We start from the raw sequence: 14,709 nt of genomic DNA, 5'->3' as shown, positions 1-14,709 counted from the left end.
AAACACTGATGCTGAACAGGCTGAACCTTTGAGAAGGGGGAGTTGGCAGATTCTCTGCTGCTTCTTTCAAGACATCTCAGCATTAGCCAGTGGTTTCAGTGAGCCTGGCTGTCATTAGAGCCAAGAATTAAATCTGCACCTTGTCAGTCTCTGGCAAACAGATGAAGAAAATGCATAAGAAGGAAGAACTGTTTGGATTCAGTACTTCTGGGACCGAGGAATACAGATATAGCCAGAGAGTAACAAAGTAAAGGAAACAAGTTACACAAAACAAAGGAAAAGACATTAACCCTGGTTAAACCTCCTCAGAGAGAAAGCTAAGGAAACATCCACTTCTTGCCTCCTTCCCCCCAGGGCATGTGCATGGATGCAGAAGAAATATGGAAAGATTAAGGCAGAAAACAAGATAATACAATAAAGGGAGCAAAACAGCCTATTGCTGTTGTGATCAAGACATTTATAGGAGAGAATCTGAAGACAAACTAATTTTTCATGCTTTTCTTATTACAGTTAGGAGTGGCAATGTACCTACACACATTGCATTCTGCAATCATGTACAATCCCTGCCATCCCCTGCTTCTGACTTATCCCATCCTTAACTGTTTGAAATTAAGTTGTGCTTCTACAAATGAAATCAAAATCCCTCCAGACAAATTAAAAATAGCATATCTCTCTCCTAAGAAAATAATTCAACATAAACACAAAGATTTCTAAGGACCTGTGGTTTATGCTTTGATCATAACTCTCCGTTGGAATTAGGAGGAGCCAGATCAGAGATTAACACAGCAGAAGCAGAACAAGATGTTCTAACTCCCTGGTAGAGAACTAAGATTTGCCTACCTCTTTTGGTCTGGCATTCTGAACTTCAGATCAAAGCTTGAAGTAAGAAGTTGATTAGCTAATCTTAAAAACTTTTGGAAAATAAAAGGTTTAACTATTTCAATACAGCAATGTCCTTAGATTTCATCAGGAGCCTTCAAGAGGGCAGAATATCCAAGAGCCCTGCCTAGAAATGTTTCAGTATTTAAAGGATTTGTACAGTTTAAAAATATTTTGGAGATTTCATCTGCTGTAGGCTAGGACAGAAAAAATTGTTTTGTGATGTGGCAAGTCACCAGGGCCGGCTGTTTCATAGGAGCAACTGTTTTATAGAGTTATCCACAGCCATGGGTCACCTGTGAAATGAGAGCTCTTGCTAAAAGCAGGGAGAATTTAGAAGAGCAAGCAGGTCACAATCAGTAAAAGCACAAGGACAAAAGCACAGCTGCTCCTCTTCCTACTAAAAAGCCACAGGAGGAGTTTGAGAGCAGGACTGGGCTTCAGCAGGCTTTAAAAAGGCACGAGTAAAATTCATGACAGGAGAATGCCAGGGAGGCAAAGAGCAGGTCAGCAGCTGTCTAGAAATAGCCATTGGATTTTAGTCTGGAGTAACACTGGACTCAAAGGCTGGGGTGTCGAGTTCATGCTGCTAAGCTTAGAACCCTACAGAACTTCCAGCATTAGAGAAAAGGGTCTGCAACTTCTAATGAAGGGAACAGAAAGAGCAGGCACTTGACAAACCTGACACAGACACATCACCAGAGCTGAAAGAGGCTGCACACAGTAACTGCACACAGCAGCACCCCTTGTCTCTACCAGCTGCATCTCATCACAGCCACGTTTCTGCCATCAGCAACTCCACACCTGCTTTGGGCTCGGGGCTGCCAGCTCAGAGGGCTCTGAGCAGTGGCTCCCACCAGCCTGGCTGGGCTCTGATGCTCATCAGCTCCCCAGTGCTACCTCCTGGCTGCTGACAACTTTCAAATATAGAAATCTCCCATCAACAGAGCACTTGGGGAGACAAATAGTTCTGTTTCAGTGACAGTGTCAGTCAGGTAATTAAGGACCTTTGAGTGCACCCTCTGGCTGTCAGAGGAGCAAGGCACTGTTAGACAACAGCAATTTGTGGATTTAGAGTATTTTCCCTTAAAGACATTTCTAAAACACTTGCATGTATGACCAGGTTGGGATTTTAACAAAAGACTGCACCCAGAAAATAAATTAAATTGCACTTACAGCAACAACAAAAAAAGCTTGCATTACAGATTGGGCTGTCTTGTGGGCTGTTTGTCAAATTAATAAGATCAGTGTTTGGAGGCTGAAATTAAAACTAGTTTCAGCCTGAAATCACACACCAGCACACACTGACAGAAAAGAGGCAGTAAAATTCTGAACTTTACCCAGAATAAATTATCATGAATAAAAGCCATGATCAAAATACAGAATGGACATTAGAATGTATTTCTTATGTACTTATTGGGATGTACAAATCTTTTTAAACAGCTAAACAAAATGAAATTCTTAGGCTATGCTCTGTTTTGGGTCTGTTTTGGTGCAGTCTTGTGTTTGTTTGTTTGTTTTTGGTTTTGTTTTGGGGGGGCTTTTTCTTTGCTTTTGTTTTCTGGTTTAAAAACCAGCTCAAAGGTTTTTCCTGTTGAGAAACCCAGATCATTATTTTTCCCACTGGATGACAGATGACTGCAAAACGAGCCACTTTATTACTGATAAGAACTAAGCTCGAAGGAATGAGAGGCAGTTTTAGAAGTGTCTCTTGTTACATAAATCACTCAGCCTAAGACCAACTGAAAATAGGCTCATTAAAAGTGAATGAAAAAGCTCCTCAGTCAGAAAGCTCCAATCACAAGTTTCTTCCCCCATCCTTAAGACTGTGCTGTAGAATCTGCCTATGAGAGCCGAGATTCCTGAAGCACAGATATAAAAAAGTATGAAGTGAAAGGTACATAGAAGAAAACAGCTGAAAAATACCTCACAAGGTATCCTCCTGCTTAGAAAGTGAAAGGTCATTCTCCAAGTCTATTTATTTTAGCAATTCCTCCAGCCTTCAAATGATTCCTCTTAAGTGAGAAAATGTAACACTGACTCACAGAAATGTTGGGGAGAGGGAAGAATTACACTCTTACTGGTCTGTCTTCTACTGAGTGACCCTACTCTTCAATATATGTAACAGAGTGAGAAGCAGGAAAGTTTCCTAGCACTCCTTTACTGCAAGTCCCCCACTAAATGCCAGAGCTGCACAAGGGTCAATTATCAGGCTGAAGAACATAAAAGCCCATTCAAAGGGAATAGTAAATGAGAAGCAGGTCATCATTCACACCAGCAAGAGGCTGGTTCTGAAGCAATAATTATTTTTCCAGAATTTTTCCAGTGTAGTTGTTACATCTGTGTTGCCTTGATAATGATGCTCTGACTTATCCCCAGCTTTACACAAAAAAAACCAAAAAAATCCACACAAAATTGAGAACAAACAGAGACAACATTTGGAGGTTCAAGGATGAGCCTGATTGTGACAGAAAACTGCTGTGAAGTGATGGAGGCAGCTGTACATTTTCTTCAGGGGTTGTGTAGTCCTGGAAAAGGCCAAAGCCATTGCTGCTGCCTCTCCAGCACCCCTGAAATGCCATTTCCCCATGTTGTGGAAACTTTCCCATAGATACTCTTTCTGTACACACAGCAACACTGCTTGCTCCAAGCTGGCAGGGGATTCTTTTCCACACACACACAGTCATCCCATCTCTAATGACCTGTTACATGTCCCTCTAAGAAAACAGAGGGTATTGCTTAGTGACACATGAGCACATGAGACATTAAAAACCCTTTAAGACAGACTTAAAGCTGGCATGGAATTTGATTTCTTCCAAGAGAACTGCTAAAATTCTCTAAAGAACACCTTCAAAGAGACATGTTTTATGGTCATTGTTGAGCTCTTGTGCAAAATGCAAATAGGTTTAGCCAGATTTTTCCACATCATCTCCTGGCATTTTGCAGTCCACAAAACTAAGCCAAGAACAGAGAAGCCAGGTTGGATTTTTTTCTAAAGTAAGAAAATAGGTTTTTTTTTTTTTAGTTTTCAATTCCTGTTTGCTGCAGTGCCAGGAAAATGAAGTCTTCCTAAAGACAGGCCCAGGATTTAGCAACAGCACTTTGTGTTAACATCCAGAACTTGAGTCCATTTCTTGTCAACTATAAATTAAACAGGGATCCTGGAAAATATTATGACTTCAAATAAAACATTACTGATACAAAAATTTTCAAACTCACCCTCTCAAAAAAAGTTGTTTCTCCTGTGTCTGAGAGAATAAATCCAGAAGAGGGAGGTTTCCCTGGCTCTGTGTTAACCAGGCAGTGATTTTCAAAAGCCAGTTAGGTGTTACTACTGATGGACATAACATGAGAAGCTATTTCTGAGCTGAATGGGTTGCCATCAAATATTATTCATACAGAATGGCTGGAAAGATGCCTGGTGGGTGCTGGTGACAGTGGCTGAACATGAGCCAGAGTGTGGCCAGATGAGCAAGAAGGCCAATGGCACCTGGCCTGGGTTAGCAACAGGGTGGCAGCAGGGCCAGGGCAGGGATTGTCCCCTCTACTCAGCACTGCTGAGGCCACACCTCAAATCCTGGAGTCACTTTTGGGCCCCCCATGACGAGAAAGACGTTGAGGGGCTGGAGGGTGCCCAGAGAAGGAAACAGAGATGGGGAAGGGTCTGGAGCACCAGGAGAGGCTGAGGGAGCTGGGAAAGGGGCTCAGCCTGGAGAAAAGTGGGATCAGAGGGGACCTTGTGGCTCTGCACAGCTCCTGACAGGAGGGGGCAGCCAGGTGGAGGTCAAGCTCTGCTCCCAGGAACAGGCAGTAGGACAAAAGGAAACTGCCTTGAGTTGCACCAGGGGAGGTTTGGATTGCATATTAGGGAACATTTCTTCATGGAAAGGGTTGTTCAGCATTGGAACAGGCTGTCTGGGAGGTGGTGGAGTCACCAGTCCCCATAGGTGTTTAAAAGACATGTGGATGTGACACTTGGGGACAGGGTGTTAGTGGTAAACTTGGCAGTGCTGGGGTAATCAATAGACTTTCTGATCCTAGAGACCTTTTCCAACCTAAACAATTCTACAATTCTTAATGCATGGGTGGGAACCTTGAGAGGTAAAGAAGGGAGAGGGGAAGGAGGGAGGACAGTTTTTTATGCTGCCTTTAGGGTAAAGCAATTGGACCACTCACCTCCACTAAGTAACTTCATCACCAGCCAAAGCTCATCTTTCACCACAAACGATGTGTAGTAAGATACAATGTTGGGGTGATGGCACTGACTCATGGCTTGAATTTCTTTCTGTAGAGAAAAATACAACATTAGCAGTTGGACACAGTGATAATTACACCTCAGGCACAGAAGTTATCTTCCTCAAGACACAGCAAGGGTGCAAAGAAAAAGGATACCTAGAAGGTAAATGTAGAAAATCCAGAAATACTCTAAAACACTCAGGCTGCACCATACTAGAGCCAAAAGGTATTTTAGGGTGTTCTTCCTGTCTGTATAGAGGAAGAAAAAGTTAACCAAAAAACCCATGGCAAGGACATCAAAATAGTGGCAATCAAAATACCTGCACACAGCTACAACAGAACGTTCCCAAAAATTCACTCTGGTTTGTGACCTAGGAAGTTCATGCTGACTTCTCCTTTCAGTAAAACATTATGCAACAGATGCTTAATCTGTTGAAGACTATCATTTGGATGAGAAAGGGAAATATTGGCCTCTGGGGAAAAAAGGCCTCTTATTCCTAAAGTTTCTTCCCAGCAGGAAAGCAGATGGCTTAGCTCAATTAGGGTGAAGGCACAAAGGACAGCTGTATCCTTTGTCACACTGGAAGAAGAGAGAGATCACTTTGAGATTAGAAAGTCAGTAGCTACTACCAGTCCAGGACAATAGGAAATATGTTCAGATGTTAAATTGTTTTGAGTTTTGACTGTGCTTAGTCTTAAGTTTTGGTTATGGGTTCAGAGCTGAGGTTTTCCAGGTTATGGAGGGAACAACACCACAGAAAACATTGACTGATTTCATTATGCAAGCACAAATCACCACTTTGGACAGAAAGACTCACAGTTTCTTGGCTGTCCATAGACAAAAGCCATCCCCTGAGCCAAGCCTGGCACCCTGCACCGCACCCAGCCGAGCCTTTGTGCTTCAGCCAAGTCCCCCAACCTGACAAATTGTACCTACCCCAGACACTCATCCTCTCACACCCTGAACTTCTGCTCTCAACTGCAGCATTCTTCCACAGGACACACAGGAGGAGGAGAGCAAGGCCCTTCACCCCTGATCCTTCCCTCCCTCTAAGCACAAGACTTCCCTGGGACTGAAGTACAACAAAGAGCTCTGAGAAGAACTCACTCGTGCCCAGGACACCCCAGAAATGCAGCACATTCTCCTCCAGCTCCTGCACAAAGCTGTGCTTGTGGCTGAGCTCAGAGTAAAGCCACTGCTTCCCCTTGGCAAGGCCTGAGCTGGCAATCACAGCTCCAAAGGAACAGGCTTATGTTGATTTATCCACTTAGCACTGCTTTTCAGGGAGTAGGTGCCTTTGAGGAATCCAAAGCAATTGGTTCCTCTTTCTGCTTCCCCAGGAGAGGCACCAACTTTCCAGGAAACTTAACAAGCAGATTAAAGAAGAATCCTTCTAAACAGGAAAGGATATTTGAAGAGGAATAAGCTATTCATCTCCATGTAGCATACTCTTGACTAAAAAACACTCTGTGAAAATAAATACAGCCTAAAACAATATATTTTGCTTACTCTGACAGCTCCAGCTCCCTTCCTTGCAAACTTTCACTTGTGTCAAGTCATTTTTCACAAAGGAAATAAATCAGCAGCTTTGGAGTTTTCTGTGGTTCTCTGTAGTTCTCTCTGACAATTAAAATACACTACACAAGATCAATTGGCACCAGAGGAAACCAAGGTGGAAAGGAGCAAGCAAGGACTGGTAATCCATCCCATCAGCCAGACCTGCCCCAAATCCACCACTCTCAGAAAGTATCTAGAGGAGCTGGCTTTGTATTTTCTCAACTAAACTGTACAAAATATTTTGAAGCAGTTCCCTGGGAGATCAAGAGAGTAATATGAGAAATGTACACAAACATTGCATATTTTATGTATATTTGTGCATGCTACTGGAGTACAGGAGCCAGTGAGACAAAGTCTGGACCAAGTTTACTTAAGATCCTAGACCTAGATTAGACTTTTGCCATTTAAGCAGCCCCATACTACAGAAATTTTCAGGCATTTGATGACAGTTAACATTTTATTATTATTTTCTAAGAACTTCCTCTCTCATTCACTACCATAATCTGCTCCCTGGGCTGGGAAACACAGCTGAAAAAAGTAGCTGAAGTCTGTCATGTGCACCAAAGCATACAGAGGGAAAATAAATAATCACAAGCCTGATCTGTGCAAATAAACACCTCTGTCAGCCAGTGGATGTATAATACAGGCAGATTAATCCATTTCTCTCACAGTGTAGCACAGCTCTGAATAATTAATTGCATCACAGCCCACGATTTTCAGTGTTTTTACATTATTACCAATCAGAAGGAGCAGCACTCATGCAGACTTTCCCTCCCACCCCCAAACCCCCATTTCATTTTCAGCAGTTTTCCAGGCTAATCTCACACTGGCTACATCAAAGCTTGGTTCCTGCTGTCCCCCAAAGAGGGTACCAACATCCTGAAAGCTCAACCCATACAACTGTTTAAAGTGATAGTGGCAAATCACAGGGGCTCTGTGGTTCAAATGCTTCCTGGCACAACTGAACCCAAGCCAATTCTATCATCCACCCACAGCCTGCTGCAGCAGCACCAATGCAGAAGCTGAAGGGCTGGAGCTAAAGCAGGGATCCCACTCAAGCATCACTGGGCAGCTCTGCTCAAAAGCAGAGTAGGAAGGGATAAAATGCAGCAAAAGAGCCATTTTTGTGTGTAGTAAGCTCAGCTTTAATACTATTCCCAAAGCTTTTGGGAGAGTTTGCTGCTCTTCAAACACAACAAAGTCACAGCAGGTAAAGGTTTCCTCTTCCCACCTCCCTGATAAGATTGCTAGCCACAGATAAGAGAGCTACAACTGTGCTTCCCATATTTTCCCCAGCATCAAAACTATATTGGAAGACTGCAAATAAAAATCTCAGTGATTTCCACACCTCTGTAATAATTTATTTGGGTTCTTCTATTCCCCCTCTGCCAACAGCCATGGGTCACTTGATACAGACCCCCAAGCCATCCACAGATGCAGTGGGTGATAAGCAGCCCTTCCACCCAGCACCCCTCACAGTCCATGGCTCCAGTGATGAGAGACAGCCTTCCTGCCAATTCCCATCAATTCCTCTGCTTTCTGCTCAGCTATGGAGAATGAATTCCCGACAAAAACAAGTCTAGACACAGGCAATGGTTTGGAAATGGTTACATGCTCACCCTGGGCGAGATATTAAAAATATCTGGATTGTCAAATACCAAAAGCAAATAGACTGGGATTAGCTCTAAATGCCTCCATGGCTTCCATTAAGAGTTCTGACAAATGTTTTCAGTACCTCTACAGGCAATAAAAGAAACATTTCAAGGCTTGCAAAACAGTCATAAAAGTGCAGTGAAGTATAATCTAGAATCATAAGCAACCTATTAGTCTCCTGTAAGTCAGACATACTTCTGGAGATCAGCTCTTTTGGATGAGGGTTTATTTGCCCAGTGATACACAATTGAAGTTTGAATTAATAGGAGCAGGTAAGGCTGTGGTTTAGCTACCAGCTCAAGTTTCTTAATGGTATTTTCTTTTCACATCACCACCTTTTACTCTGTGTTTATCTGCCCCTGAGGCTTGCTTCAGAGGCACTTGCTCTCAAATACCAGGATAAAAATTATGCTTTATTTAGTTTTACTTCCTACATGTTGACATGAACTCTAGAGAGATAGCAGAGCAGCAGAGTGCTTTCATGTGGCTACTTGCAACTTCAGAGGAGTCCAGAGAGCTGCCAGAGTGGCTACCCTGTTTGAGGGGAATCACAGCCACAGGAGAAATGGGGAGGGAAAGCACAGCTGGAGCAGAAATGAAAGCAGGTCAGATGGGATCACCCCTTGAAAACACCAATGCTTCAACTATGGCTGGCAAAGATCTTATACCATGAGATTTCAGCTGGGAGATAAGGCATTAAAGCTGCTCTTCATCCTTTTAAAGCAGGATTTAGAGTTCCAGTCCTATAGGCAGCCATAACCATTCACATTCTGCTCCAAGAGAAATTTTAACAGTTTAGCTAAAAGGTTGTAAAACTGACAATAATAATTCATTTGCCTTTTGAGGTGGCAACATGACTAAAAATAAAAAACAAACCCAAACATGTTCTTCTATCAAATTTAACTCAAGAGACATTTTTTAAGAAAGTGAGGGAAAAGCACAAAATCAGAGATTCTGATTCAGCTCCCACTCCTTGGATTATCCAGTCCAACTCCTTGCCTTAAGTGGCTACAGGAGCTAAACTGGCATGAGTAAAGAGGGGTTAGATTAGCACTAGAACAACAGTGGAAAAGAACCAATTCTGAAAGGGATAAACCCAGTTCATCCATTAAGTAATCTTCAGTGATGGGAACAAAATAGTGCCATGGCAAGTCATTCAGCAGTTGTCCATTTTAATGGCTACTCTTCAGCCTCATTCAGTCACTCCTTCTTTCAAAATCTTCAGCATGAGTGAAAATGTACTGAAGGAAGCAGGTGTTCCTGAACTGTTGTGTTGCAGCAATTCCTCCATGGCCATTTTTAATTGGTTTCAGCCAAAAAGCAGATGGGTGAGTGGCTGCCTCCTCTCACAGATACAAGCAAGCCAGTTTTACCCACACCCCCAGCTAACCTATCACTGATCCTTACAGCTGTTCAGATCAATACCCAGTGCTTACAGCTCAGCAATGCTTTCAGTGTGGTTAGTGCCCACAGACAGCTGCAAACTCTCTGCAATTCTTTACATGCATCATCTCATGCTCATCCAGTCCAAGAGAAGGAAGACATTGGATGTTCAGGATTTCACCCACCATTAATTCTGATGTTCATAGTGAACTTTACACAAAAAAAAAAACCCAAAACAAAACCTAAACCAGTCCAGTAATTAAGACTTCTGTTGTTGCTGCTTTGATAAACAATACAACCAAGCTGTACCCAGCATAGATTTAGGTCTTAAGCTGCAATCCCAACATGTGAGGAACCTGTAAGTCAGCAGATCAAATAACCATGCAGAAACCACATGTCATTTATCAGATTCCCTGGCACTGACACTTGGGGACTTCTTTTCCCTGGAGCAAGCATGAAGGTCTCAGGCCTGGAAATGGAATTATAATGGCAATTCCCATCAGATGACAGGCATGGATGAAACATCTGTACTACTTCCACAGCAATCTGCTGCTTTGTCCCCAACAACCTTATAGTCTGCTCAAACCACTTGTAGGAAGTGCTCCATCAGATCAAAGGCAGTTCAATATCCTGTCCAAGTCTTCAAAAGAAGGTGTAAAAACCCTATAAAAAGCAGTTACACAATTATCTGCCCAGAGGGTAGACTTCTGACTAAGCCTGGGCAGTTAACAGTTGGCTTATGATTTAAACCAGGGGAGTTCATAATCCCTTTTTTAAATCCTATCTAATTTAACCTTCTCAACTATAGGTTGATTTATTTAATTTCACGCAATGTTTGATCTCCATGCTATTGGCAGCAAGTCCCCTGGGTTATTTCCATGAAATTCTAAAGGACATTTCTGTTGAACTGCAGTTCAATTTGTTCCCTCAGCCTCCTTACCTGCCCTCTGGCCATAGCACTGACAGAGTGGTACCTTCACCCCTTGTGTGCAGCCTGTCAGGCCCAGGGCAATCAGTCTCTGGAGCAGGAAGAATTTGCAATCTTTCTAGGAACAGCAACACCACATCTCCCATGCTCTTTCCTGAGCCTGTCTCCTGTTGAATCATCTTAGGGAATAAACAGGCAGCATTTCCCCCTGGCTGGGAAAGCCCAATGTGAAATATCCCATAGCTTATGTTTCCCTCTCTGCTGTTCAACATTCCTGGTAACTGCTAAGCTGACAACCCACGTCATCTGCTACTCATGGAGAAAAAAGTCTCCATCTGGATGAAAGAAAACTCAGCTTCAATTACATGAAAATGAAGTAGAGTTTGTAGGACAGAGGGGGGATTTAAGACCTTTTAGATCAGTAATTCTTTTAAAACAAGAAAACACTTATACAAGAAAAAAGGTTGGAAGCATGGTTATTGTGAGGCAGATGTTACACCACTGTTTCAAGGATTGGCAACCAGCATCCCACAATGGAAAAGAGAGCAAAACACACAGCTCTGAATGGTGTGCAGCTGTGAAATACAACACATGAGCAAGCAGACTGTTTGCAAACCCACACCAGTGTAGTTGTTAACTACTGTGGGTTGCAAGACAAATGAAAAGTGGAACTTCAGCAATAAATCAAAAAGTAAGACCATTTGTAGACAACACTATATTTGACCAGCTCTCCCTGCACTCCACACCCAGTCACACCCCTGAGCAAGAATCCCCATAAACTACATTGTACTTCTCTGTCAGCTGAATCCCACAGGCAGGCTAGGAAAGATCTGTGAGCATTTGAAAATGTACAGGAAAAAAGATAAAAATGAGGCATGGAAATAAATTCCTGACAAACATCACCTAACTCAGTAGCTGGGTTAGAAGGAGGCACATCTCTGCACAGCATTACTCTGCTGTCTGTATTCTTTACAGCAATTAGCACTTCAGCTGAAGAGCTGAATGCCCTTGACTTGGCCTGCCCATGATTCAACAAAGCTGGCCCTTCCTGCATTTTCCATACTCCATAGCAGCAATAAATAAATTTAGTGCATTAATCTGGAATGTCATAGTATATGCAAAGTGTGCAGATTATTCCTGACCACCCACACGGCTCAAATATATATGAGATAAAAGGATCAAGATCAATACCTTTAATGAGCCAAGTCATAGCACTTACTCTAAGCACAGCATCTCCAAAGCAAGGATGTGATCCCAGATTTCCTGGCCTTGGGACACCTGCTAGGCTTAAAGAAAGCTCAAGGCCACCCATCCATCCAGCTGGTGATAGAGCCACTTACTCTGCATTTTCCACTCCAAATTAACCTTTCTCTTCTCCTCCATCCCAAGAACTCCAAGTGCAAACCATAAGCAGCACAGACACTAAAAGAGCTGTACAAGAACCAAATCACCTTTTTAAGGATGGCAGTATGGTTTGCTGGTCTCCCTACCCTCTCCCAAGCAATGTGAGACTGTTCTACCCTCTTGGCTATGCAGCTTCTGGGAATAAGGAAGCTTGCTTCAACAGAGAAATCTAAGAGTGTGAGGCACTGTAGAAAAATAATTATAAAATATTTTAAGCACAACTTTCCCTTTGCTATCACAGTGCCCAGTGAGTGGGCAGTGCTGTAACCCAATGTCAGCATTCTCCTGATCCCAGGCAGCAAAGCAGAGTTCACCATAAGCTGACTGCTGGGCCCAAATGCCTTCCCAGCAACAGAAGCCCTAGGAAAGCCCCAGTTTGTGATTTTAACTGCACTGGGGGAGAGGAGAAAGCAAGGTAGGGGCATAACATACCCCAGTGTGAACTGATCACATTTCTCTTTGTATTTGCTTCTTGAAACAACTGTAACCTGCAAACACCTACAGTTAACTTTGGAGTTTTTTTGTGGGGAATGCACAATCCTGCAATATGAAGTTTTGGTGCTCAGAAAAGTTAATTAAACTAATTGGGAAAACTGCCATGAAGGGAGACTACAAAACTGCAAAACCCGAGAATATTTATTTTAGGGTAGAAGCAGATAGGGAAACAAGATAAAAAGAAGTAAAGCACATAGAGCTGGGAAATCAGAAACCTCCATTCTTTTGGCTCTTGCACTGAGAAACAACACTGGTGATCCAAGACACTGACAAATTCAGAACAAACCCAGGGAAAACACTTTTTCACACAACACAGCTACCTCAGCAACCTCTGCTCCTGGAAGCTGCCACAGCTCAGACCCATCTTTGTGCCCCTCCACCCCTCCACAACTTTTAAATTCAAGAACACTCAGAGCTGCACACTTAAGCCAGAGAAGGACCCACACCAGATCCAGTCACAAAAGTGGAAGCTCTGGAGAGCTGACAACAGCAATACATTGCAGACCCACCCATAACAGGAAAAATCATTGTGAGGAATGGGTCAGCCAGAGACTTAAAATGTGCAATTCGAAGTACTTATCTAAAATTACACATCAAGTCTCTGCAGTGTCTCTTTCTGAAGCTAATGTTTTTAGTCAGAATTGGCAATTACTCAAAGAATCCCAGTCTCAATTACTACATCCTGACAATGCAGTCAGGAACACCACTGAGGCAGGGTAGTATGGGCAAGCCACACAAAAGGCTTGAAAAGGATACCAAGGGTTGGTGTAAGGACAAAAAGACCAACTGTGAGAAGAGATCTTGAACTCCTACACTAGCATGAGCCATAAGAGGATTTGAACACAGGCCCACACGCAACCCTCCTCAGGAGCACTGGCAGCCTGAATGGGGCCTTTCCTCTTAACCAGGGCAGATTTGCACATACCCATAACAACAAAAATACCATTAGATACTAGATGGAAACTGGAACTGTGGTTCAGGTGATTTGCTGAAGATTGTACAAGTGCAGAGGTAGCAGGACTCCTAAATTCTGTTTCTGTTCTACCTTTTAATTGTAAGCACCAAAACAAATGCCTGAGGTAAACTACAGCAACTGTTGAGGGGGGTCAGAAAGACAAGGCAGGATTATAAAAATCCTAGAGAGGTGCTTCAGAAGAAAAGATGGTACCAGGCTTCATCTCCATAATGCCAGTATTTACTGTGGAAAATTTTGCCCCAGAGAGCTCTCTCATTCTAGTGGAGATACCTCAATGTTCACAGGAATGTCTGTGTCTGCCTTGTTTAAATTCAGGGACCTTCCAGATGTGAGGTGAATGAGAGAACCACTGCACTACAGAGGCACCAGCTCACACACAAAGAGAAGAAAACCAAACCCATCAACACAGGAGCCAGATGAGAAAAGGGAAATTTCAGTTACCACAGCTACTGCAAAATTCAGTTTTTCATTGAGACAACCTTGAGAAAGGAGACACAGAGCAGCAGAAAATTACAGCACTGCAGCTCCAAAGGACTCTGTCTCCTTTCCTGAACTCAGAATTATGGGGATTTCCATATGGCAGCCTGCAATGTCAGTGATCCCTTTAGCTGGCATCAGTACCAGAAAGAGATTAGGAACAACAGCTAATTCATTCAGTTTTTCTCTTTACAGGTGAATGGGAAAAAATGTAAAGAACCGCAGGAAAGGAAAAGAAAGCAAAGCCATTTCCTTCAATTTTAAATGTTCTGAAAGTATGTTCTCTGGATCCCCCCCAAACTTCAGGGCTCTTGTGGGTACAGCAGAGCTTCACACTTGCACATTAACTCAGTTCAAAACAAAGGGATTATACAAAGTGCTGAGCTCTAAACAAACAGTCTGAAGTTTTGCAACAGTTGATCTTTTTAACATTTTAAGTACCATGTCCCATAACCAGGACAACTGAGCTGCCTCTAATGAAGTCAGTCGAGTTCCCTCACCTCCACCTCACTTCAAGAAAGGTTTTAAGGCACTTGGCAAAGAGACCTCTTAGAAATGACTGAAACACAACCCCCCAGACAGTTCTGATTGCATACCAGGAGTTCATCCATGCTCGTCTGACACTTCTCAAGATTGATCCGTTTAATGGCCACCTTCTCCTTCTTCGGAGCGCAGAAAGCTGCCTGGACCACGGCAGTGGCTCCACTCCCTGCGGGGAAA

The 14,709-nt window shown here is 43.0% G+C and overlaps 1 protein-coding gene across 2 annotated transcripts in view; it reads right to left on the bottom strand.

Annotated features, from left to right (window-relative positions):
• The window catches only part of OXSR1 (oxidative stress responsive kinase 1), an 88,099-nt gene that overhangs the window by 54,250 nt on the left and 19,140 nt on the right, over positions 1-14,709 (bottom strand). Inside the window, exons 2-3 of one of the 2 annotated variants that reach the window (XM_066550735.1) lie at positions 14,586-14,698; positions 5,056-5,164 (exon numbers count right to left, since the gene is read on the bottom strand). In XM_066550735.1, the coding sequence (XP_066406832.1) occupies positions 5,056-5,164; positions 14,586-14,698 (222 nt within the window). The remainder of the gene's footprint in view (positions 1-5,055; positions 5,165-14,585; positions 14,699-14,709) is intronic. The other variant, XM_066550743.1, reaches the window with a different exon arrangement.

The sequence above is a fragment of the Molothrus aeneus genome, chromosome 1, assembly GCF_037042795.1.
Source record: "Molothrus aeneus isolate 106 chromosome 1, BPBGC_Maene_1.0, whole genome shotgun sequence".
Lineage (NCBI taxonomy): Eukaryota > Metazoa > Chordata > Aves > Passeriformes > Icteridae > Molothrus > Molothrus aeneus.
Note: the sequence above shows the minus strand (reverse complement) of the source record. Positions and strands in the feature narration are given on the sequence as shown.